The sequence below is a fragment of the Pezoporus flaviventris genome, unplaced genomic scaffold (genome assembly GCF_033815535.1).
Source record: "Pezoporus flaviventris isolate CSIRO_AGI_PZ_B2104156 unplaced genomic scaffold, CSIRO_AGI_Pfla_v1 ptg000006l, whole genome shotgun sequence".
In the NCBI taxonomy this organism is placed as follows: Eukaryota; Metazoa; Chordata; class Aves; order Psittaciformes; family Psittacidae; genus Pezoporus; species Pezoporus flaviventris.
In genome coordinates, this window is record NW_026892554.1 from 17,639,488 (window position 1) to 17,664,224 (window position 24,737).

The 24,737-nt window shown below is 39.1% G+C and overlaps 1 protein-coding gene across 4 annotated transcripts in view; it reads right to left on the reverse strand.

Moving 5' to 3' along the window:
• Positions 1-1,565: 1,565 nt before the first annotated feature.
• The window catches only part of VPS13C (vacuolar protein sorting 13 homolog C), a 90,958-nt gene continuing 67,786 nt past the window's right edge, over positions 1,566-24,737 (reverse strand). For 2 of the 4 annotated variants that reach the window (XM_061447169.1, XM_061447168.1), the window contains 16 exons: positions 24,024-24,105; positions 23,865-23,934; positions 19,709-19,820; positions 18,605-18,718; positions 17,161-17,297; positions 16,846-16,927; positions 16,299-16,412; positions 15,976-16,051; positions 15,210-15,373; positions 13,707-13,752; positions 11,864-11,987; positions 11,064-11,178; positions 5,686-5,777; positions 4,654-4,777; positions 3,761-3,844; positions 1,566-3,280 (listed from right to left, as the gene is read on the reverse strand). In XM_061447169.1, the coding sequence (XP_061303153.1) occupies positions 3,179-3,280; positions 3,761-3,844; positions 4,654-4,777; positions 5,686-5,777; positions 11,064-11,178; positions 11,864-11,987; positions 13,707-13,752; positions 15,210-15,373; positions 15,976-16,051; positions 16,299-16,412; positions 16,846-16,927; positions 17,161-17,297; positions 18,605-18,718; positions 19,709-19,820; positions 23,865-23,934; positions 24,024-24,105 (1,638 nt within the window). In that variant the 3' untranslated portion in view covers positions 1,566-3,178. Of the gene's footprint in view, positions 3,281-3,760; positions 3,845-4,653; positions 4,778-5,685; positions 5,778-6,888; positions 10,256-11,063; positions 11,179-11,863; positions 11,988-13,706; positions 13,753-15,209; positions 15,374-15,975; positions 16,052-16,298; positions 16,413-16,845; positions 16,928-17,160; positions 17,298-18,604; positions 18,719-19,708; positions 19,821-23,864; positions 23,935-24,023; positions 24,106-24,737 lie in introns of those variants that run through there. The other 2 variants (XM_061447170.1, XR_009742245.1) reach the window with 2 other exon arrangements.

Sequence of the window (24,737 nt, forward strand, 5' to 3'; positions counted from 1 at the left end):
AACTGAGCTTGCTGTCAAGAAAGTGCATGGAAAAGGGCTGAGAAGGTTTCAGAAAGGGGGCCACAGCTCAAGCAGGACACTGAGAAAACAGCTGCAAGGACCAAACACCCATCCAGGCCTTGGAAAAGAAAACAAAAAGTAATTCTTAAAAGCTGGAGGAACATACGATGAGGCAGAAAGCAATGGCATAACTGAAGCCAGTTAAGGACGAGACCCAACCTAACTGCTTGAAGTTCTAATTAACAAGTATTCCATGTCTTAGATTCAGTAAAATCTGGCTTTTGAGACAGCAAAATCTTACAGGAGCTCATTGTAAGGAAAGGTCTAGGAAGATCTCAACAGTCTGGCCAACTTGTGCTCTGAATTAATATTACTAATACTGAAACCATGGAGCTTCATTGAAACATATAATATAAAAGGTATAGGAAATGACTTTATTGCCAGATAGTAAAAAGAAACAAAACTAAAAAAAGCCCCAAACTTGAAAAAAATCTCTTTCACTTCATGTTGCAGCACCTAGCTGAAATTCATCACTACAGGTCATCTGAAAGCACGCTCTACACCAACACCTCATTCCTACAGATCATCTGAACAAGATCTAATTCTGCAGTTGTTCTTATGCTGGTTATATACTTAGGGACTAGACAAGAGACCCTCCTTGTCCCTGAACAGCCTGATCATTTCAAGAGAAGATGCACCTGGTTAAGGAAAGGAGCAGAAAGGGAAGAGGAAAAGAATGTTACCAAATTCAAGAGAGCAAAGCCCAGGAATAGCCAGCAGCATGGGCAGCTGGAGAGAAAACAGCAATAAAAAAGCCTGGATGAAAAACAAGAGGAAAGACAGAAGGATGCATGGTAAAATGGAATGGAACACTTGAGGAAAGCACAGGAAAAGCAGTGGAAACTTCTTGGTCTCGACATCCGTCTTCATTTAAGCAAGAATGGGAATTCCTTATCAAACCATCTCTCTTTTGTCCTCTTCAGTGCTTGATCCAAGTGGTAAAGAAAGTTGTTCATATCTCAGCTGGAATTTGTAGTGCCATCCATGAGTTCAAATTCAGCTAGCAACCCAAACTGCAAAGACATGCATTTCCAAACACAAAATCGTTCTATAGAATCCTACTGCTTCTTCAGACTATTTTAAATAGCAATCAACTTCGTTGCACCTAATCACATATAAAGTGAGAAAGTAAAGTAGCTACTGTTCACAGTTCAAGCTGGAAGTTTATAAATAACAATGAGGAAGTACAGAACCGAATCAAGCAGAAGACTGGAGCCAGAAACATGTCATCAGAACTAGCTCCAATTCTCCATCTCCAAATAGGCACATGGTACCATCTAAACACGCATTGAGAGTAGACTAACAGGAAATCTCATTTTAACTATGACTTCAGAGGCAAGACACATACAACTATCCCTAACATGCCAGAAACCAAGCTGAAGAAACATTCTTCTGCAGTACTCCAATACTCCAATAGCTTTTTTCACACAGTGCCAGTGACACGTGGCAAACCAACAACATATGAAGTATTTTAGAAGCAACAACATTTAAAATCAGAGCACAAATAACTGCATATAAAAATTTATTTTCTTTTTTAAAAAAACATGGGCTTGAAATACATACATCCCAGACAGCTAATTTAGTTCATGTTCGAGCAGAGCTTTCTAGAAAATAGGTAATATCACAGAGTTAAAGCTTGTACCACATTTGTTCCACCACAGCGAACCAGATTAATAGCCATTTGCATACAACAGCAATAAAAACATATTGCAGATGTTCTCTGAAGATTCTCTGTTCTGCAGCCAACTTTGAAACATCTTAAGCTTTCTAGTTTTGACGAGATCATAGGTACATGTTAAGGGTATATTTATAGAATTCACCAGCCCTTCAGTATAAAGTGAGTTTCAAAATCAAGGCCTGGTTCTCCTGATTGCTCCACTTACTGAATAGATCTATGCAAGAATATTGCCACTTTTAGTCTTTGAGTTTGTATCTATAGCTCTTCTCTAGTACGAAACCCAAAACCCCAGAACAGAAACCATTCTTTCCAAGTAAAATTAGAATGAGCAAGTTTTCATGAGTATTTTTAAAGACACTTCATCTCTTACTCGAGAGCCACAGAATGTCAGCAAGAGCTCTCAGTTCACTCATCACTGAGCTCAAATGTGTTTGCTCATAAAATCCTTGAGCTAGACAGTTACTGATGTATGTGCCTACTGTTAAGAATGGAACTTTTCTCAATGAAGTTCATGGCATTATTCCTACCATTAAGAACTAGGCACGTACTTTAAGTGTGCTTAAATATCTTGCTAAACTGAATACTAATAGTCTTCAGGAAGAGAAACTGCAGCAAAAGTATTATACCAGAAGTGACTTTGAGCTTAATGAGATGGCACTCTTCCAGCAGAGTAACTATGCACTGAAATATGGAAAGTTAATTACTTTGATTTAAGCTTTTGATACACAATTCTGTCTAAAACCAGTGTGCTGCTCCTCCTGAAGAAGTCTTTAAGCTACACTGATACAACCAAAACCATATAGATGCATGTGACAGGTGAATAATATTTTCCATTTTTAAAGTGCAGATGTTCATTTATAGTCTAAGTGACAACATTCTAAATTCCAAGCATTTCCTGACAACAAATAGCCTATTCTTTCCTACGTATTCATTCTTATGTTGCTCTAGTGCAATATTTTACAATAGTAAATGGACACGGAAGAAATTATAGTACCTAAATTATGTACATGTGTGTCTCAATTTTAAGAGAAAGCTGTCTAAAACAAAGGGGTTTTTAATTAGTTTCAATCAGTAACCTAAGTATTTTATTTTGCAAAATACTAGAACCATAACTACTACAACCTCTCTGTACACCATAGAGTGCAAATCAGATAGCCACTTTATTTTAGAACCCATGTACAAGAATGCCTGACATGAAAAAAGGCAGAAAAGAAAATTCAGAGTGTGATTTTTAAATTTAAAGTGTATTTTAGGATAACGAAATCCATATTTTAGAAAGAGGCATAGCTTCTTAAAATAAAGTGTTTATGGCTATTACCTTCAAAGGACGACCCCAAATATTTTATCTTTACTTTCTACACTATGTTTCCATGGTCCTTCTAATTAACTTTAGGGATAAAATTGCATACCAAAGGTCAAACCCGACAAATCCTGTCATTATCAAGATAGCATTTGTGGTTTCTTCAACCGCAATGATGCCTGCTTCACCAACTTCTGTTGCTTTCTTCTTGCCTGGGCTTCCTGAATGGCACAACAAATCCTCTGTAAAGCAACGTATTGACAGAAAGGAAATTAAACCACAGTTTTCTTCCATAGGATATGACTAAGAGAAGCTAATTCAACAAACTTTAAAACCTACATACTCACTGGCTAGTTTAAGTTAGATACACAGCTTCTGATTCACATGCATAATATTCAACCCAGAAAAAGCTTCAGTGATACTGTCAATACTTCAGGTATGTGAATTGTTTGCCTTTAATAAGTTTTAATATACAAAACTTAAGACACTGCAATTTCAACCTTAAATTATTATTGTATATAGTCTCTGGAATGCTTTAGACTATGTTATCTCATTTTTTTCCTTGGTAACTCGTTCTTCAACATGAAAGCACAGTGAACGGTCCTCAGGCAGAGCAGCCTATTCTATAACAGGTCTCTGAACATTACCATCTCTTTCACATGCTGAGTTGCAAGAACTGTTAACAATATCAAAAAGAAAGAAGATAAAAAAAATAAAGATACCCTTGCTGTAGTTTCATCCTGAAGCTGAACTGTCTTTACACATTCCTGACCTGTACCGTCCTTCCTCTGGAACATCTTTTGATCCTGTTGCAGAGGGGAACAAAAATGTACTTCAGGTGACTCACAAAACAGGAATGCAGAATATGATACTTAAATGGCTTGAATGTCAACTTCAGGTTACATTTCCATGTGGCCTCTGTCCAACCCAACATACGCTTTCAAGAAAACTTAGTAAATCCTGTCTCATAGTGCCATAGTTAGCAGTTAGAACCATAAAATAAGTTAAGAGCATGTTTGGACCTTGTCCTGGTTTTGGCTGGGATAGAGTTAATTTTCTTCCTAGCAGTTAGTGCAGAGCTGTGTTTTGGCTGTAGTCTGAGAACAACGCTGATAACACACCCATGTTATAGCTGCTCCTCAGTAGCACTTACTCTGATCAAAGACTTATCAGCCTCTCATGCTCTGCCACTGAGGAGGGGCACGTGAAGCTGGCAGCAGGCAGAGACAGGACACCTGACCCACACTAGCCAAAGAGGTATTCCATACCACAGCACATCATGCCCAGTATATAAACTGGGGGGAGTCACCCAGAAGGGACCAATCACTGCCCAGGGCTGGGTATGGGGTGGCAGGTGGTGAGCAGCTGTATTGTGCATCACCTGTGTTTTCTGAATTTGAATTTCTCTTTTCGTTGTTGATCCCTATTATTAGCAGTAGTATTGTTGGTATTATTTCTATTATCACTATATTTTACTTTATTTCAGTTATTAAACTGTTCTTATCTCAATATGTGGAGTTTATATTCTTACCATTCTCCTCCCCATCCCACCTGGGGGATCCATGACAGACCTCTAAATAATGTTAAATTAGAAATGTTTACATGTTTTTCTTACCAAAACAGTTATTTTTAAAACATTTGCTTCATAACAGGGACAGCGTGTAAAGTCTTCAAATAAGTAATCCCACTCTGTTGTTAAATGGCCCAAGATTTCCATTTCTTTTACATGTATCAGTCTCCTGTTCAGAAGAAAACAGTTAATACTCGATTTCTGCCTGGGATTAGAACTTGCCAGAAAAAATAAAACAAAATGAAGACATTTCTTTGAGAAGGTATTTTCTATCTGGACTCAAAGTACCCACTCAGTCACAGCAGAACTATATTTCTTTAATATATGTTCTGAGATAATAACTTTGTCCTTAAGACTCACAGATGATCTATGGTATCGCATAGTATGTGCAGCCAACTTCATCAAAATGCACCCAGCCCTCCAAATCCAAACATTTTGCTAAAATTGAATACTACACATTCATCAGTTAATTCAAACCAGTACCTCAAAGTCAGCCTCTACCAGATGAAAGCAGTCAAACAGCTACAAGCTAGCTCCACAGTGACACAACTACTACTAGACTGACAGAAGATCAGTTGCCACTGCATACAGTTGCTAGCTCTCTGCCTTTCAATTACTCCAAAGCTCCAAGGTCAGTCTGCACACTAAGACAAAAACAGGTGGCAGTTTTGATGAGTTTATTATCAGTTTTCAGACCTGTACAAAAACTTAAGTCTCCATTTACAGTATCCTTTAATTAATAAGATTGTAAACATACATTATAAAAATGTTGGTTTGACTGTAAAAACTGCCTACAAGCTAATGTGAAAAGTCAGAAACAATGATATCCATGGTATGATAAAGGGTCACTGACAGAGTAAACCATCTTCCTGAATTAGTACCTAGTACTGACAACATTACCATATTACATTTTCCATACAGGAAACAAAATAAACTTTAAAAAAGAAAAAAATGAGAAGAAAATGGATAAGGAAAGTAAATATGCGGAGAATAGCAATCGGTTTAAACCTAGCAGATGTCTAATCCCCAAGCTGAAACGCAGACAAGCCCTTAGAAAAAGCCTTCAAGACTTAATACCTATTGGTAACAATAAGGCTTGCTCTTCTGCCTCTTGGAAGTGCACAGTGGTATTGATAGCTCTCTTTTTCCAGCTTTCTGATGTGCAATTTCTGAAACAGAAATAGAAATTAATTTTTGGCCTGTAAAAAGGAAACTCTAAGCAGGGGTTTCAATTCAAAAACCTTTTTAAAAAGTTACCTCATTGAACTGCTTCTTTGAATGCAGTCTCAAAGTGTTCTCACTCGTGACGCTGAGTCACTGAAAGGTCTGATCAGTCCCACTCAAAAGGTGGAACATTGACACTGCAGGATCAGACCTTTTTTCAGCTTTAATTTCCTTTCTGTGCTAATAATTGTTTAGTAACCTTCACTCTGTTACACCCCATGCTGCAGACTTGCCTCAAGAGTGAAAATCCTGCAACAGTACCTTTAAAAGGTGGCAGCACATGACCCAGATCCTTAGAAATAATCTATCAAGTTACCAATACTCGATTTACCTCCAGATCAGGCTTCTGAAGCACTGCATGGACAAGTCTACTCAACATCCAAAATAAGAAGGTATATGAAAGTACAGAACAAATTACCCAGCATGTTTCTGCTGGACAATGATAACTCAAGTGACAAACTATGAATACAGACTGCTGGAAAGAAGATCTGCACACCAGGACTTTGCCTCATTCAGCCAGTGAAAGCATCTGGATTCCATGTATGCTCAAGCAGTTTTGAACAAACACAGGGCTCCAGCACAGGAGTCACAAAAGCCGAGTCAGGGTCACTAATGTAAGTTATATTCTTTGACCACCATGAGCAAAATATAACTTACCATCTATTTCTAAAATAAAGAGCTTTCAGCTTTCATCACAGAGCAATCAACTGAGATGCTGAACTTTAACCTATGGTTCATGCATCTCAAACATATACTCCACCATCTACCAATAAATTTCCCAAGTTGTTTCTGATAAACGAGTGAGAACCAATTGAGGAGGAAGGGCTGAAAATTCAGTATCTTTTTAGTTATTCCTTGTAAAGATGCATTTCCTTCTGTATTTCAGAGCTAGATCAATAAAACTGGCAAGATGAAAACAGAAGCACAACTTGACTCCACATTTATCTACGATCAACCTACCATATAGAGTGTAAGAACTATACACAGTTTAAGTAACCAAAATTATGAGATCTTTTATCAACTCAGCTTGCAACAGAATTAAAAGATGCTCCAACATCTATTTATGTTTGCATTTTATTTTCACATATTTAAAAGTTCAACAACTGTCTCAAAGCATCACCATACATTGCAACCAACCCCAAAAATCCTTTAAGCTCAAAAGTGGATTCATATTCACGAGTTTTAATCAACAGCATAGTGTTTTCCTGGGTTTATTCCCTAGTGATGCAGTGACTGAAAAACATTTTAATTCAGCATTTTACAGCAACCAAAAATAGAGGGTCCACATCTTCTATAAAAAAATATCGCTTTGACCATCTTAAAAATTCCTGAAACTGCTAAATGTACGTGAAAGGGAAAAAACCCCAAACACCAGAAAGACTGCTTATGTTAAATTCTCTTTAAACATCAGAAGAAAGATGGCAGCATATGACTAAAATCAAAGTGTTAACTTATGCTTTATACCTGAACATTAGCTGGTTTAAAATCAAGTACAAATTAAAGAAATACAAAACCCACCAACATGTAAGACTGGAATTCAAAGGCGGCAATCCATATTCTGAATCCTTTTGTTGGCTATGCAGTAACGAGATCACCTCATATTAAAACAGATTTATTCATAAGCATGATCCTCTATTTAAACTCAAAGCTTGGTTAGAAAGCCTGTTTCTCATAACTCAGTAACAATCCTGATCGTATTTTTAGACTTTATATGCAATATGTTGCTGGAGTAAGAGTTCCCACAGAGCCCTGTGCCTAAGAGATGCAATATTTCTCAGCGCTATTCTCAGCACACCTCACAGACATCAGCACAATAACACTATGTAAAAAGGGGATTGCTCTTGATGCAAATTACTCCATGATCTGCACCCTCTTAAAATTCAAGCATCTTTATCAGAAGCTTTTACTTTTATATGAATACTAGAGCACTTGAGAGAAGTTCAGCTCACTCTTATTTTACGTGGAAGTGAAAGAACCAGTGCTAATTTACACAGCAGAAAGCTACTCAACCAGAAACAGAATCTGCAGTTTCTAGCATAGTATTCTCTTCTGCCACATCACACTGTCTCACCACCAGGTCTCAATTATTCATGAAGTGTTCTGCATTCTTTATAAAGCTCCATGCTTTAACTGGGAAATGAAGCAAAGCAATGCCATAGACATTGAATAATGTATGAACTGCATCATGTCAGACTCTAAGTGCTGGGCTTAGGAGACAGTCTCCTCACCAGAGCAGGCATCAATACCTGCGTATTAAAAGGCAAAGACTAACAAAGCCAAAGGCATTCATTACAGTTCTAGCAAATCTCATCACTCCTCATACAAAGATTAAGACTCATGAGAACTTATTCCCTGCAAAACTGTTCTCCTCAAGGTGCCCTGTATGTTCTTTATTTCACCAGCTATATTTACTATGCATTTATGTATCATAAAATACATTCTGTACTACAAAGCCTAACTGCATGAGCTAGAGACAGGGCCTGAAAGACCTGACTTTCCAGATGTTGAATTGACTGAACAGACCCCTATGTATAAGCCCATATATATTAGATCCAGCACTTCTGGGAAAATGCGCTGCATAAACAAGCTTACGCAAGTGCATTGACCTACTCCATCTGGCTACTGTCCTCATCCTGCACACAAAACACCTGAGTGGAAATAAGCAACTTGGGTTTGAAAACCTGTGCATATGCTCCTCCTAAGATGAGCTGCAATGTCTGTCAATGTCTGTACTGCACATCCAAGCAAGTATTTAAGTGAAACTTTCTTTTGTTCAACCACCTGATAGTATTGAGCCATCCATTCCTTAAGGGAACCTTACAAGGTTTCACCCTTGTAAGCATATATTTTCAAGGGACATATGCATTGAAGTCGGTTAAGAAAGAGATGAGATGGTGGAGATTCTGGTTAAGCTACTCCTAACACTGGGCCAAAACTGGATCCAAAAAATCAACACCACTAGTACCTGTAAGTTGAGTTATTTGAGAATAACTTTGTAAATCTATATAAAACTGAATTCTGATTTGTCTTCCTTGTTAACTATCCTATTTCCTGTAAAGACACTGTCCCTCTCTGGCTTGTAATTTATTTCAGAAAACAAAACCTTCCCAACACTAACCTCTTGCATAATAATCAAAATTAGTTGGTTTAAAAAAAAAAACAACAAACACCACCAAACAAACCTGTATTCAGTTAACTGACTTTTGAAAAGATGAAACTGTATGCAGTGAAATATAAAGAGGATTCATTATTGGTTAGCATACAATTCCAATCTACACCATTCAGATCTAAGAAAAATACAAGTATTAAACATGCAGGAATTACATAATATCTATTTCTCAGTGTTACTTGTGATAACTGTTCCTTTTTGACAGATGCAAAAAATACAGTGCACAGAACAGAAGTATCTCATTACATGAAGAATTTCGGTCAGCTCAGTATGTCACAATGACTTCATTTCATCTAGTCAACTGAAATCAAAATTCACTAAATGATTTATTTTCTTAAGCAATTTTAAATTATATAAGCCAAGTATTCACATTAGGCTTTAGCAGAGAGATGTCTCTGCTCAACTACTTTTCTGTGTATCAGAGGCAACCAATTTGCTGAGAACAGCTTGTGAATTTATAAGATGGGGCATTAGAAATCATATTTATGCCAGCACTTAATTTAGAAACAGATATTTATATATCTGTTATATATATATATGTAAATTCATGTTAACAGCTGAAAATTTACATTTCAGTATGTTGAACAAGAAGGCCTCAGAAGACTCGGTGAATGAAACCAGAGTCAACTGAGCTGGCTGTGTCTTTTAATTGACAAAATTTCATAACAAAGTAGTAACAGCAGCTTGAAGTCTTGAAGTGATAGTGGATCATCACATGTATAAATGGCAGGCCTATGGCATAATTCAGAAAATACAAATCCAAGTTTTCTTAGCATTTAGATGGAAACAGTATTTCTATATCATGAAATTATAAGCATTTTCACAGAATATAATGTCATTCAATTTCACTATTTAAAGTTTTACCCAAGTATCAAAATGTTGCTTTCTCCCTTCTTCCACAGCCCTAGCTCTAGGAGAACACTTATAAATGAAGGAACAGCATCTACCCTACCATGGTTTGGTTTTTTCCCCAAGTACCTTTTGCTGCTGCCATTCATAAGGAGCTACAAGTCCTTAGAAAAACAAATATCTAGTTTTAACTGAAGATGGTTAGTTCAAGTTTATTTGTTTTTCTTAGGCAGGAGAACATGAAACTGTTTTATTCAATTGCTACACAAAAAAGATAGGAATGAAGTAGCAAGGACATGTGAAATGCAATCATGCCCTTAATCTAAATACTTAAGGCAGAGAAAAGACTGTGACAAAAATAAGGAAGAAATATGGAAAAGGTTTACTCCATTATTCCAGTTCTTGCTGCGTATGCCAGGGGAGAAAGAGAAAGAAGAGTAACATTAGAAACAGAATAGGAGACAAGGACTAAAAGAACATCTAGAAAGAAGTAGCAAATATGCACGTTTTGGTCTTAAATTGTTGGTGCAGACAGTTCTTTCACTTTTTAGCAACAAAACAAGCATTGTAAGATAAGTTTTGAGAACATGATAGCTGAAATATAAATTAACTGGATTACCATTAAGACTTGGAAAGAACTATTATTCATCCTCTATATTTTAGCCAGATCCAGATGTAAACACAAGTGCAACATCCACACAATGCATGTAGCTATGACACGTTGCTACTAAGAACAACATAAGGCAACACAAAAGGTGGTAGTTTGAGAATTCATGTAGTTTTTTCAACTGCTGCTACCACCAAAAAAAAAACCGAAAGCCAAATCCAAAACCAACCAAACCAAATTTCAGTAGTTGTATTTAAGCTCTTCCTGTCTCATTTAAAAGTTTAGTTTATAAATCAATCTGAGATTTGTTATAAAGCAAAACATTAGAACTGAGTACCGAAGTGGTTTTGTTGCCACATACTCAAATCATAATCTTAGTAATTCTTAATAGCACTACGTCCTTCCAGAGAGTGAGATATGCTATTACAGAACATAATGGGCAGAAGATCATTTAACAGCAAAACTGTAGGTTTTGTTGTAGGGGCAAATTTTCACTACAGGTAATGACTGCCACAGGTTCCTGGCAGCTTTATTTTTTTCCTAACATAATCCTTATGGAACCCTATGGTTAGAGAATTTTAACTGTATTTACAATGCAAGTCATACCTCAAATAAATCATAACCCTCAGCTTCCACCCTATCGTATGGTCGGATGATGCCATCTTCACGAATGAAACGTGGAGGACGGAGGTTGGATACTTCTTCAGTTGATTCTGCCACCCTGCAACAGACAATAATTCTGAGTTTCAACAATACATCTTTAAAAATCCCCCGTTCACTTGCCACATAACCCTCTTGAACTTCCTAGGTACTCTACAAGGTGTAGATAGTAAAAACACACTGCTAGTAATAAATCCAAAGTAACATTGGTCAACTAGATAGCTACAGAATAATTTGCAGAAGTCTACTCCCAACCACAGATAATTTACTAAGGGTTCTCATGTTTATTAACACATGTGTAAGTTCCCTTTAAAACACAAGAAGCCCACGATGTGCGCTGCTAACCAGATTTCAAACTGGCAAACAATTGCAGTGGTTGATTTTGTTGGAGCAAGTGTAAGTGCCATCTAGCTATCTGCATTCAGCACTACACAAATCTAACCTCAAAAGTGAAGTTTGCACAAGATCTTTTGGTTACTTTCTGATCAGGGGAGGGAATGACAAGAGAAAATTGAGTAGTTATTGATTACCTCCACTCCAGCGCTGCAAGATGTATTTTGAAGCAGCAATTTCCAGATCATCATAAAATACATTCATTAGAGGCTACTTCACATCTCTCAACCCCATCTATCCTAGTGCATATTGTACTTACTACAAACAGTTGTGTGTTACTACTGGACCACTTTACCACCTGGTACCCAGTATATGGAGATTAAGTACTTCAGAAGTTCCTCCTGACATTTTACCTTTGAATTCCCTGGAAGGTACTGCTTGCCATATCTACAATGCCTCCTGTTGGGCGGGCTACTACCCCTACAAGCCCCTTTCCAATGCCTTTAAAGAATCCAGCTGCACCTTCTTTTTTAGCTCCTTTAAAAAAAAGAAAAAAAAGAACATAAATAGTTTTGAAAACATAAAACACGGAATAAAACCATTACTGCTACAGGCTGCACTAGAACTGGTCTGTATGGGAAACAACCCACAGCAATTCATCATGTACAATCCACTCACAAAAAAGCCCTTCTCCATGGGAAGTCACACATAGCTTCCCTGTCTGTTCAAACACATGGCTATTCACTTAACACCTTACCAGCCTCTGAAACCAGCATAACTAAGATGTTAACTCTTTCCCATACTTCCACTCTGGACTGAAGGCCAAAATACTAATTTTTATAGGTGGATAGGTGGAAAATAACAACAAAATAATCTAAAGACTCTTAAGAATGCACAGGTACAATGGAAGTCAACTATTTCTATCTCAAAATTACATCTTTCTGCTAATACGCAACTATGGAAAAGCCAAGACAACGTTTAGAAAGCATGTGTTCATCCACCAGTGAGAGAAGGACTACACCTCAAAGTATCTGCCAAAAAAGTATAAAATACAATACAGTTACAAATAACTTCTAACATTTAAATCACTTTGACATGAGTTTTAATAAGAAGTATTTAATCTTGTATTTCTTCATCATCTGTCATACTGATAAAGTGACTGTGTTCACAAAAACATACTGATCTCAGACATAAAATCAAATATGCTTTTATAGATTACTCCAACCTTTGGAGTCTCCAAAAACCTTCTCACTTGTTGCTTTTTAATCTATTATTTTTAGTGGCTTTTTCTGTCTTCAAACAGTAAATTGGGTACTACAGCAGGCCTAACAAAATATATCATGAAGATACATTCACCTTTCCTTAATTCATATGAAGGCTGAAAAGGTGGTAAGCCAATAACAGCTAGGAATAGATTCGAGTAAATCATCACATAGGGTCACATTTGAATTAGAAATATAAAGATGATTTTTAGACTGCACTGGGAACATAAACCAGATCAGTTTCATGATCAATGATTCTATTGTATTACAAGTCATTACCATAAAGTACAATGGGATTGTCGTGGTTTAAACCCAGTCAGGTAACTTGTTCACTCACTCCCAGTGAGTGGTGCCAAGCTGACAACAATCAAGGTCCGTGTTCGTCTCCCCCCCCTCCCTGCACCGGGGCTCTCCCCTTCCCCGCTCCCGGAGGAACGGGGAGGAGGATCGAGAGAGTGCAACTCCTACGGGTTGAGACAAGAACAGTCCAGCAACAAATCACCACCGCTACTATCAGCTAAAACAATGATAAGGGAAAATAACAAGGGAAGAGAATACGATACCACCGGCCAAGAAAACGAGTTCCACCCGGAAGCCCCTGTCCTTCCGGGCAACTCCCAGTTACCCCCCACCCCGGGCATGACGTGCTGTGGTATGGAATACCTCCCCGGCTAGCCCGGGTCAGGCGCCCCGTCTCTGCTTCCTCACAGCTTCCCCTCCTCCCTGGCAGAGCATGAGCCTCACAAAGTCCTTGGTCAGGGTAAACATCACTTAGCAACAACCGAAAACATCGGCTTCACCAACGCTGTTCTCAAAACTAGAAGTCAAAACACAGCACTGCACCAGTTAACACAAAGGAAAAAACATGACTGCTACTGCTGAACCCAGGACATATGCCTTATCCACACTTGGTTTAATATTTCTTAAAATTACAAAGTAAATTATAATGTATTGGGAAACCATTCAAGCAGCGCTGTGCAGCCTTACTGCTTACCTTCTACAGGCTTCGTGATTATGCCAGTCACACCTCCAACAACACCCTAAAATGAAGGAGATAATTATGCTCCTACATAGAAACAGGAATGTTGTAAATCCAACTAGGCAACCAGTTGTCTCTCATCCTTCATTTTAGAACTTTATGATGAAGTTCAACATCAGAAACACTGTTTGGCCGGGGTTTTGGGTTTTGTTCTTTTTCACTTTAACATTTTAAGAAAATTATAAACAAGGGACAGAAAAGAGGGAGAAAACCTAAAATGGGTGAATCAATATTTATGCTAGCAAGAAAGACCAACAGGTGTTTTGTACAGCAAATCAGTCTTGCAATAATTAAGAAAGTCACTGTTTCACTTTCAGAATTAACAGGAAACTGCACGAATTCGGTCACGAATGAGTGATACCACATATTCAAGATAAATTAACATCAAATAACTTCTTTAAGTGAAGTTATTTAAAGGTCAAGTATTTTAATGACACTAAGGCAGAAGACTAAAACTCCACTTCGGTAACTTCCAAATTTGCAGCAAACAGTATCAGAAACAACTCCACAATGTCTATTACTTATAATTATTTAGAAATAAGTTGACTGCTTTGATTTTAAATGGAAAGTAATAGAACTTATTAGAAGACTCAAATGGCATTCAGGTAATACAGATCTCTCAGTAATGGTTTACATGATTAGATACTAAGTAGCTCTTCCCTGTGAGGGTGCTGAGACACTGGCACAGGGTGCCCAGAGAAGCTGTGGCTGCCCCGTCCTTGGCAGTGCTCAAGGCCAGGTTGGACAGGGTTTGGAGCACTGCGCTAGTGGAAGGTGTCCATGGGTTGGAACTGGATGAGCTTTAAGGTCCCTTCCAACCCAAACCATTCTATGATTCGTGATCCTACTTAACACTTTAACTAGGAACAGATGTGACCTTACAGCAACCTGAACAGGTTCCTGATTTTAGATTTAAAAAAAAAAAAAAATACAGGAGTTGAACAGCTTCTATTTCAGAAAAATCTCTCCAACCAAACACAGTACTTACCTTTATACACATTCCACTTGCTTTATGTTTACTTCAAGTCAAGAAAACCTAGCAGTTTTTATAAGACCTCAGCATAGAGAAAGCCATTCCCAGTATGCAGCACATGCCCAGAGCTCCTAATTCCAATTGATTTTAATAACAGAACTGACTGCAAAGTAAAGTAAGTGCCCAGTTACTTAAATTAGATAAAACATTCATTGAACATGGAAAACTACTTGTTTATTTATATGTCACGGGAAAAATTAGTAATACTTCCTACACTTTTCCTTTCTGAGACCCTACCTTCAATTCCCTCAGGTTTGCTAAAAACACAACCTTAAACACTGAAGCTGACAGACTATTCTCAGTCTCCTATAAATCAATTGCCTGTTTGTCTCCTGTATTTAGTTCATGAACTAATAAAGAAAACTTTTTTGCTTGTAATTTTCAAGCATTAGTTAAGGGTTGGCACATCAACTCCAAATTCCTACCCGTAACAAGCCTTTTCCTCCTTTTGCCAGGCTGTCACCAAAGTCTTTCGGCTGCCGACCCATTTCCTCTCTTCGTTTCTGCTGAAACTCTTTATCCATAGTAATAGCAGCCAAACCTTTTCCAACAGAACCCGTGATCCTAGACACCACTCCTGCTGCACCACCTGATGGAACAAGTCAGAAAGCAAAAGTCACTGTTTTTCGCAATTTAACAGCAAGCAACACACAAGAAACCACAGAGATCAGTGATTTCCTTCCATACTCAGTTTAGATATTCCAAATTATGCTGTGTAACTACCACATGCTGTCCCTGTAAAAACTCCAGAATCTAGCCTGAAATCCATAAATGCAGCAAAAGGTAACTCTTTAAATGACTTCAGTACATGTTATACAGCATACTGGATGGAATAATACTTCCCATCATTACCACAAACACATAGCTAAATAAAAATCTAAGGCAACTGCAACAGTAGCTGCTCTTAAGAACAGTTCTTGGGCTTCTCCAGATATTTTAGGACCATTAGAATCATTTTCCTTATTCATCCACAGCATATTACAAATGCCTCCCAGTTTGCTTGCTTAGTCTGCAAGACAGACATTTAGACAGTCTCAAGTAAGATAGGTATGAATGATATATCATGACTACTGGCAACAGTAACTGACATACACTCATCAAAAAATATCACATAGATATGTTAAAAATATAACTTTGCTTCAAAATAAGAAAAAAAAAAGCAATCCATGAGTTAACCTATGAGATACATACCCACTGTGTGCCCAAGAAGACTTCTAACACCAATTACAAAGCCTTCAGCAAATTCTTCAGGTCCTTGAACTGCACCCTAAAAATAAAGTTTATTAGTAATAACAGAAAACTATACATTTATGAGTCTGTTTCAAGAAATACTAGCAATTCCTTTACATTGATAAAAATAAGGCCATTTGAATAAGTTATTCAAGTTAGCATACAGAATTATTGTTTTCTTAGCTGTTGAAGGGGCAGAGTACAGTGGCAACAAAACCACAACTCTACCAGTATATTCAATCAGCCTACTATTCATCCACAGTTGAAGAATCAGGAAGTTATACCTGGAATGGCTCATAGAAGAAAGCTTCAACTCCCTCAGACAAGCCTCTGATTAAGCCGAATGGATTTCCAAGAACATCTAACCCAAGTACAAGAACATACATCTGTTTCAGGAACTAAAGAAAGAAAAAAAAGGGAAAAACAAAAGCAGTGTTATTATTTATTGTTACACACAGTTCCATGCTAGAGCCCACGGTAAATTTTTTACTTTACTATCCAAGTAAGGTGTTAGAGTACTCAACTAAGTATTCCTACTAGAATGAAGACAGGCTTGGGCAAAAGATGCAATATATGTGTGGATAACTACTAGAATACTTTGGTGAACAGAGATACACATAAAAAGAACAGAAGCAATCACTTAGAATTCTTAACACACATTGTCAGGACACTTCTGTATTTACATTTTCATAATGTGCCACCAGATTCCTACTTCAGCACCACGAAATACAAAATTAGTAGCTTTTAGAGGTATTCACCTTTTCTTTCTTATTTTCTGCATTCTGTAAGACACATAAAATCTTACACAAAAGCTTGATAAAATAAGCTTACTTGTTCACTATAATGTCTAACAACCCTCTTCATCAGCTGGTCTCTCTTGTAGAACTGATACTTAATTTCAAAGAAAGCAAGTCTGAAAGACAAGTAATCACGTTAGTTATAGATACCCTTCCTCCTTCTAAATAGTTCTCTTTTCTTTCAGATAATCCTGAAGCCCTCTTCTCTTAAAAATGAGCCCAAGCCCTACCTTCCCTCCACTCCTCCTTTTTCCCAATGGCTGCATACATTTAAACTAGAGTCAGTTTAGCATTGACCCAATTATTAAATGCATAGTAGCTTTTCTAAAACCAAACTTCCTTAGCTTACTTGAAAATAAGATCATCCACATCTGTTAGAGTAGCTCCAATACTTTTCAACAGCAAATTCAGAGAATGGATGGCTATCATCTCTTCCCCTTTATCTGAATCTTCTCCACCAGAAGACAGAGAGAGACTCAAATGCAGCTGTCATGACAGAATTAGTAAAACAAGACAAGTGAAGACAAAAAGATAAACGCCAGAGAGGCTGTGTGGTGCATATGCAGTGGTGCAACAGTGATAAGGTGGTTTTAGTTGCTCTGAGGAAACGTACAGTTTCAAACACGTTTGAACTGACAGTGGTATAACTTCCGTAACATATGTACTTATTACTATTGCCATAGAGAAGAGTCAGATTGCCCTAGCTTTTCTCATGTTTGCATCTGTAAACTTTGTGTAAACACTTAGAGAAATGACATGTTAAATAGGTGGAGCCTAATTTCCAATACAAGTTAAATTTTGAGTTCTGATTTCTTTAACTAGCTTGTGTGTATTTTTGCAAATAGTCATGCTTTTGGGGAAATACATGAACTTTAACACTGCAAAATGAGATTGCTTAGTGTGGATAAGACACTCACTTTTCTTAGGGGTGGAGAGGGCATTATCCAGTAGTTTAAAATATTAAGATAAGTCACTGAAGTAAGGTGAAAAAAAACAGGAGAAAAAGAAGCCCAAGCCCCTTGCTGTACTTAACAGTCAGTAAGTACATCTACACATTTCACATAAAAATACAAGAGAAACTTAAAATTATAACCATTTCTTCAACAACTTCAACCAGACTAGCTAGAGGTAATATTAAAATGCCACAATAGTGTCTTGTTCTTATAGCATTTTCCCTGGTTTCACATTCCTAAGTTTATAAGCACAATCATATAGGAAAAAAAACAGTAATAGGGAAATCTAAGGGTATCCTAACAGATACCAAGTGAAATAACTAAAAAGTTGAAAAAAGTGCTGGAATTTCATCATCTGTATTGAGGTCTATGCCTGTCTTGTATATCTTCAATGAAAAGAAAAGTAAGTGATTTTTTTTTTCTTTCAAATTCTTATTCAAGCTGATAGGGGAGCATCATGTTGATTCAGAACAATGAATAGTTACTGATGATCAACCTTTCTTGCTCCAAAAAATTGAACTGGTTCAAGACAGACATGAAGACAAGCCCAGGAAAGTATATTTTATTACAATTTATCACATATCACCTTCAGGTCAGCATTTTATCTAGCTTTCCTCATTATTATACCCATTGAATCTTCCCACTTGGTGGTGGTTAAAGGTGCATTGGCATTCATAGGCAACTAAAAGTTTTCCAGCAAAGTATTAAGTTCAAGAGAATGTAAATGTAGCCAGCCTGAAGACCTTGATTATTCAAAGTCTGCTCTGAGGATGTATTTAAGAAATTGAGAGATCATTGCTATAAAGTATTTTATTAATCAAAAGTACCTCTATTACATACCTTTACTGGAGAAATGTGGAAATGCTCAAAGAAGCTGAGCATTGACAGGTCTGTTAGGGAAGACTCCATTAGTTCAGTGTTAAGAGCATCCACATCTTGCTGAATTAACTTAGACTTTTATTAAAAAAGGAAGAAAAACAGAAGTTTATCTCATCAAAATACATGTAATATAATTAATAAAATTCTATGTAAATTTATATGAAATATACAAATGTAAGTAAACAGCAAAAATAATAATCATAGTCAAATCTAATAAAAAACTTACCTAACTAGTTAAATAGCCAACATCTCCAAAACTAGAAATAGACTAACTACTTCTGTATACTTGATTATAACTGCACTAATACATTTCTTTAATCCAGGGGAAAAACAAACCAACCAACAACCCCACAAAACAAAGCCCCACAGGAACCACACACAACAATTTCTGCATGACTTTCCATTTTATGCTTTATGACTTGATATTCCTTAAATTGCTCAATCACGCCAGGTCTCTCTTCTAAATTAATTTAGAAATATTAGTGAAGTAACTCACTTCCTGAGGGTCTTTGCATTTTTGTATTTCCTTACAAAATCAGAGTTTTTATATTGTACATCCAAAGATATAACTTCAACAAAAAAGAAACTTGTATGAATAACTCTCCTACACACACTAGAAACAAATGTGATCTTTCTGAATACTATCCACCTATATAAGAACTAATTTAGAGTCACAAAAATCTGTTCCTTCTGCTCTCTCAAGACAAAAGATACTGTACACTGACATTTAAAAGTACATTCTATAAACCCTAAGGTTGTTTCATGTCACCTGTAACACATTGTAGCCACAGCTAAAACAACTGTGTCAATCAATGAAACATTAAAACACCCAGAAAACAGTCACACACACCCAAGTAGAACAGTTACTCAAACTTGCCACTTGGTAATGTTCACAGCCAATTTAACAGAAATAATCAAAGCTTCACTGACAATTACCTCACCACATCCCTTTAGCTCCTGTTGTCAAATACAACGTTCACTCATTTAAACCGAATTTTCAGAAAATTACAATACTGCTACTATAAAGGCCCTGTTCTGCAAGAATGAGTTTCCCTCATACGTTACCCGTTGTTTCTCAGCTTCTGGGTCTGTAGATGGGGTGAGAAATTCACTCAGCGCTCCTAAAAATCCTTGATCGATTTTAAGTGCCATTTCCTGGATGAGAACCATGAAGTACCTAAAATGGGAAAAAACAAAACAGTATATAAACATAGAAGTTTAATTTAAATATCACGTTTACCCTATGTAACTCAAGTTTTGTTATGCAGTGTTGCATATTAAGACATACAATCTACAATATCAACTATTTACAGTTAGAAGAGCTTACCAGCCTCACAAAGCTGTATATTACTGTAGATTATTCATAGCCTAACACTATCAAAATAATCCAAAAAATACTAACCATCACCATATACTTATGCTCATACATTATGATTTCATATGCTCCATGAATAATATTATCTAAACAACATATTACTTCTTATCCTACAGCCTCTCCCCAAAAATCGTATTATAGAACCTTTCTTTTATTAAAATTCACCATCCTCAAATCTCCTATCCCTAACAGCTGGATACAGATACTTGCATTAGAAACAATCAGCGTAATGTTTTTAATTCATTTTTGGTACAAAAACTCCAGATGCAACTATATTAACTAAAGAATTGTTGTGGTTTAAACCCAGTCAGGTAATTCGTTCACTCACACCCCCCTTCTTTCCCTCCCCCTACTCCTGGAGGGACGGAGAGGGGAATCGAAAAGAATGCAACTCCCACGGGTTGAGATAAGAACAGTTTAGTAACTAAGGTATAACACAAATCACTACTGTTACCACCGATGATAATAATGATAAAGGAAATAACAAGGGAAGAGAATACAACACCTCAGCACCAGCTGACTGATAACTCGCCCCCCAGGCCCGACCAAGCTCCGACCGATACCTCCTCCAACCCTGCAGTTTCCCAGCCCTTCTGGCTAACTCCCAGTTACATCCTGGGCATGACGTGCTGTGGTATGGAATACCTCTTTGGCTAGCTTGGGTCAGGTGTCCTGTCTCTGCTTCCTCCTGGCTTCCCCTCCTCCCTGGCAGAGCATGAGGCTCACAAAGTCCTTGGCCAAACCAAAACATCCTTGTTATCAGCTCTGTTCCCGAGCTGAAAGTCAAAACACTTCACTACACTAGCTACCAAGAAGGAGAAAAAATGACTGCTACTGCTGAACCCAGGACATTATCCACCCCTTATTCCATACCATTCACGTCATGCTCAGATCCCACATTTTCAATATACCATCACTCTTATCTAAGTGCATGGACCAGTAGCTATAAAGCTGCTGAGTCCATCTGGTCCATGATGTCAGGCTCCATCTCTTGTAACAGTCTTCCAGAGCAGGAGAGACTGTGTGCAGTGTTCACACTCATGAATAATCTGGGCAATAGTGTCCATTGCTAAGTCCACCCCTCGATCATGAGTCCATCTCTATGTTGCATCTCTGCTCTGATGGCCTGAAGTGCCATGGGCCCACCAGGCTCAAAATAATTCACTGTCCCCTTCAGCAGTTTCTGCAGCTTGTTGCTGGGGACTCCACACAGCTGCCTTCCATCTCCGATGCTTCCAAAGCACTGGAGGGGCCCAGTGGACTAGATACTTGCCCATACTGTCCCACACACCCTGCCACTCATGACTGTCCAGCCTTGGGGAAAATCTCTTGGTCTCCCTGCATTGTTGTCTAACCCCAGACAAGACCCAAACCTGACTCTGCTTAACTTTTGAGATCAGACAAAATGGTTGTGGGTAGAACACAGCCTGTGTGTGTGCCAACATGCTGATCCCCATCACGATCAGCAGGCAGGTCCCAAGGATACCCAAAAGCCATTCAGAGCCTTCAGAACTCTCAGTTGATGCTGCTGTACTTGTCACTGGGGCTGGTGTAGCTGCTGTGCTTGCCGGCTCTCCCACCACCGGCTTCTCTTTTCCTGAGTCCAGCTCTTCCTCCTCTGCCTTGCTGGGAAATGCTGCGTGGTCTCCTGCATCCTCCTGGGGCTCGGCGGGTGGCTGCCGGGGAATGCTCTCGGCCGTCGCGGAGCTGGGCTCCTCCGCGGGGCTCGGCTCCTCCGCGGGGCTCGGCTCCTCCGCGGGGCTCGGCTCCTCCGCCGCCTTATCCCGCTGCTCGGCAGCCGCTTCCTTCTGCTCCTCGACCTCCCCGACCTCCTCCACCGGCAGCCGTCCCCTCGCGGCCTCCGGCCCCGCTCCCGCCGCCGCTCGGTCCCCGGGGCCGCTCTCCCGGGCCGGTTCGGCTGCCGCCGGCTCCCGGGGCCGCTCCCCCTCAGTTTCCCGCAGCCTCACGAAGACGGAGGCGAGGGCGAGGGCCAGGACGGTGAAGAGCAGCCGGACGGCCAGGTACAAGTCCACGGCCACGTCCGTCCCGCCCTGCTTCTGGAGCCCGCCCGTATTACAAGCCATTGCCATAAAGCACAGTGAGACAAGAACCTTAGCCCAGGCCCCACACTTGATAAACACTATCACAGCAAATACCGGCTCTACGTAAGTTACAACGGTCTGAAGCTGTGAGATCAAGAAGAACAACTCTGATACCCAATAAATCAGCATTGTGACGAATGACTATTAATCCAGTCAAATCTGTCGTTATCTCAACCCTTCGGGCCCCACGTTGGGCGCCAAAAAGAACTGTTGTTGTTTAAACCCAGTCAGGTAATTCGTTCACTCACCCCCCCCTTCTTTCCCTCCCCCTGCTCCCGGAGGGACGGAGAGGGGAATCGAAAAGAATGCAACTCCCACGGGTTGAGATAAGAACAGTTTAGTAACTAAGGTATAACACAAATCACTACTGCTGCCACCAATGATAATAATGATAAAGGAAATAACAAGGGAAGAGAATATAACACCTCAGCACCAGCTGACCGATAACTCGCCCCCCAAGCCCGACCAAGCTCCGACCGATACCTCCTCCAACCCTGCAGTCTCCCAGCCCTTCTGGCTAACTCCCAGTTACATCCTGGGCATGACGTGCTGTGGTATGGAATACCTCTTTGGTCAGTTTGGGTCAGGTGTTCTGTCTCTGCTTCCTCCTGGCTTCCCCTCCCCCCTGGCAGAGCATGAGGCTCACAAAGTCCTTGGCCAAACCAAAACATCCTTGTTATCAGCTCTGTTCCCGAGCTGAAAGTCAAAACACTGCACTACACTAGCTACCAAGAAGGAGAAAAAATGACTGCTACTGCTGAACCCAGGACAAGAACATACATTTCACAATAGAACACGCTGTACTAATGTAATGGGCTTCATTAGAGACTGTATGAGCTGTCTGTTGTTAGAGCACCTGTCCTGGGTTCAGCAGTAGCAGTCATATTTTTTTTTTTTTCCTTTGTGCTAGCTGGTGCAGTGCTGTGTTTTGACTTCCAGCCTGGGAACAGTGTTGGTGAAGCCGATGTTTTCAGTTGTTTCTAAGTGATGTTTACCCTGACCAAGGACTTTGTGAGGCTCATGCTCTGCCAGGGAGGAGGGGAAGCCGGGAGGAAGCAGAGATGGGGCGCCTGACTCAGGCTAGCCAGGGAGGTATTCCATACCACAGCACATCATGCCCAGGGTGGAGGGTGACTGGGAGTTACCCGGAAGGACAGGGGCTTCCGGGTGGGACTCGCTTTCTTGGCCGGTGGTATCGTATTCTCTTCTCTTGTTATTTTCCCTTATCATTGTTGTAGTTGATAGTAGCGGTGGTGATTTGTGTACATTGGTTGCTGGACTGTTCTTGTCTCAACCCGTGGGAGTTGCACTCTTTCGATCCTCCTCCCCGTTCCTCCGGGAGTGGGGGAGAACCCCGGTGGGGGGGGGACACGGACCTTGATTGTTGTCAGCTCGGCACCACTCACTGGGAGTGAGTGAACAAGTTACCTGACTGGGTTTAAACCACGACAGCACCCAATAAACCCAGCACTGTATGGCAAACAGGCAGACATGCATCTTGTAGCACAAGAGGGAAATCGCCCTGATTACTATGTAATTTGCATAACAGCTCCCTTCATGTGGTCGGTCCTGACTTTCTACAAGTAAGTTTCTTCTAGAATGATGTTTTTATTCACTGGAGCTGTTTAAAAATTCAATCCAGAGACAAGAATTGTTTGGCTATGAGAATGAGAACTTTAGAACAAGGTTCACTTCAAAAATGCATTGTCTCTCAAACTGTACTACAACACACTATTCAACTCACTTGAACTGTAGCACTTTGCTGTATTCATTGAATCTAGTGATGACACTGATGTCAATGAAGGGTTTTGGTTCTAAAGAGGAAAAAAAATGACTTAATTATATACAAAAATTATATTGCCATGTTACTACTTTCAACGCTGAATAAATCTCATTCTCTTACCTGAATCCAAAGCAATCGACTTTGGAGGGGCTACAGGGTGAAATACAACAGGAAACATCGATCCTGGTAATTGGTTATCAACCTAAAAAATTATTCCATAATTACAGTAATATTTTAATGACATCATAATCAAAGACCATTTCCATCTTAGAAGGCTTGAGGCTATATAGATTGTATTGAAGAGCCACCTCATTCTTATTTAGTGGGAAAGAAACAAGAGGAAGAGGATTACTCTCATTATTTTGGAATGTTACCTATTCAATTATAAAAGGTCAGATGGTTCAAAGTGTTGCAGAAGGGATGCTTTCGTAAGTTCACACTCACAAAGATTCATTTAGAGGGTCTGCAGCTGATGGCATACATGGGCTAGAAGAGTGAAAATTACCTTAAGGCAAAAATTAAAGTACAAAAGATAGAAGGAAAGAGGAAGCCCTTCCCCACCAGCAAATCAGAAAAAGGCTCAATGACTGCCCTCCCTTAGGAGACTCTGAAATGCAGCAAATGGAGCTGACAATGAGAATAATGATGATTTCTCATCATCATTTTCTTCTGGTACCAAAAACTTCTCACTAGTACCTCCTCAAGCACTTTACTGGTTAATTTAACAACACCATTAGTCCTGACTGGAGTATGCTAATCACTGCAAGTGTTGCACATTAAGTCACGGGTAATATTACATGCAGATATATTATTACATGCTACTTTTGAGTATTT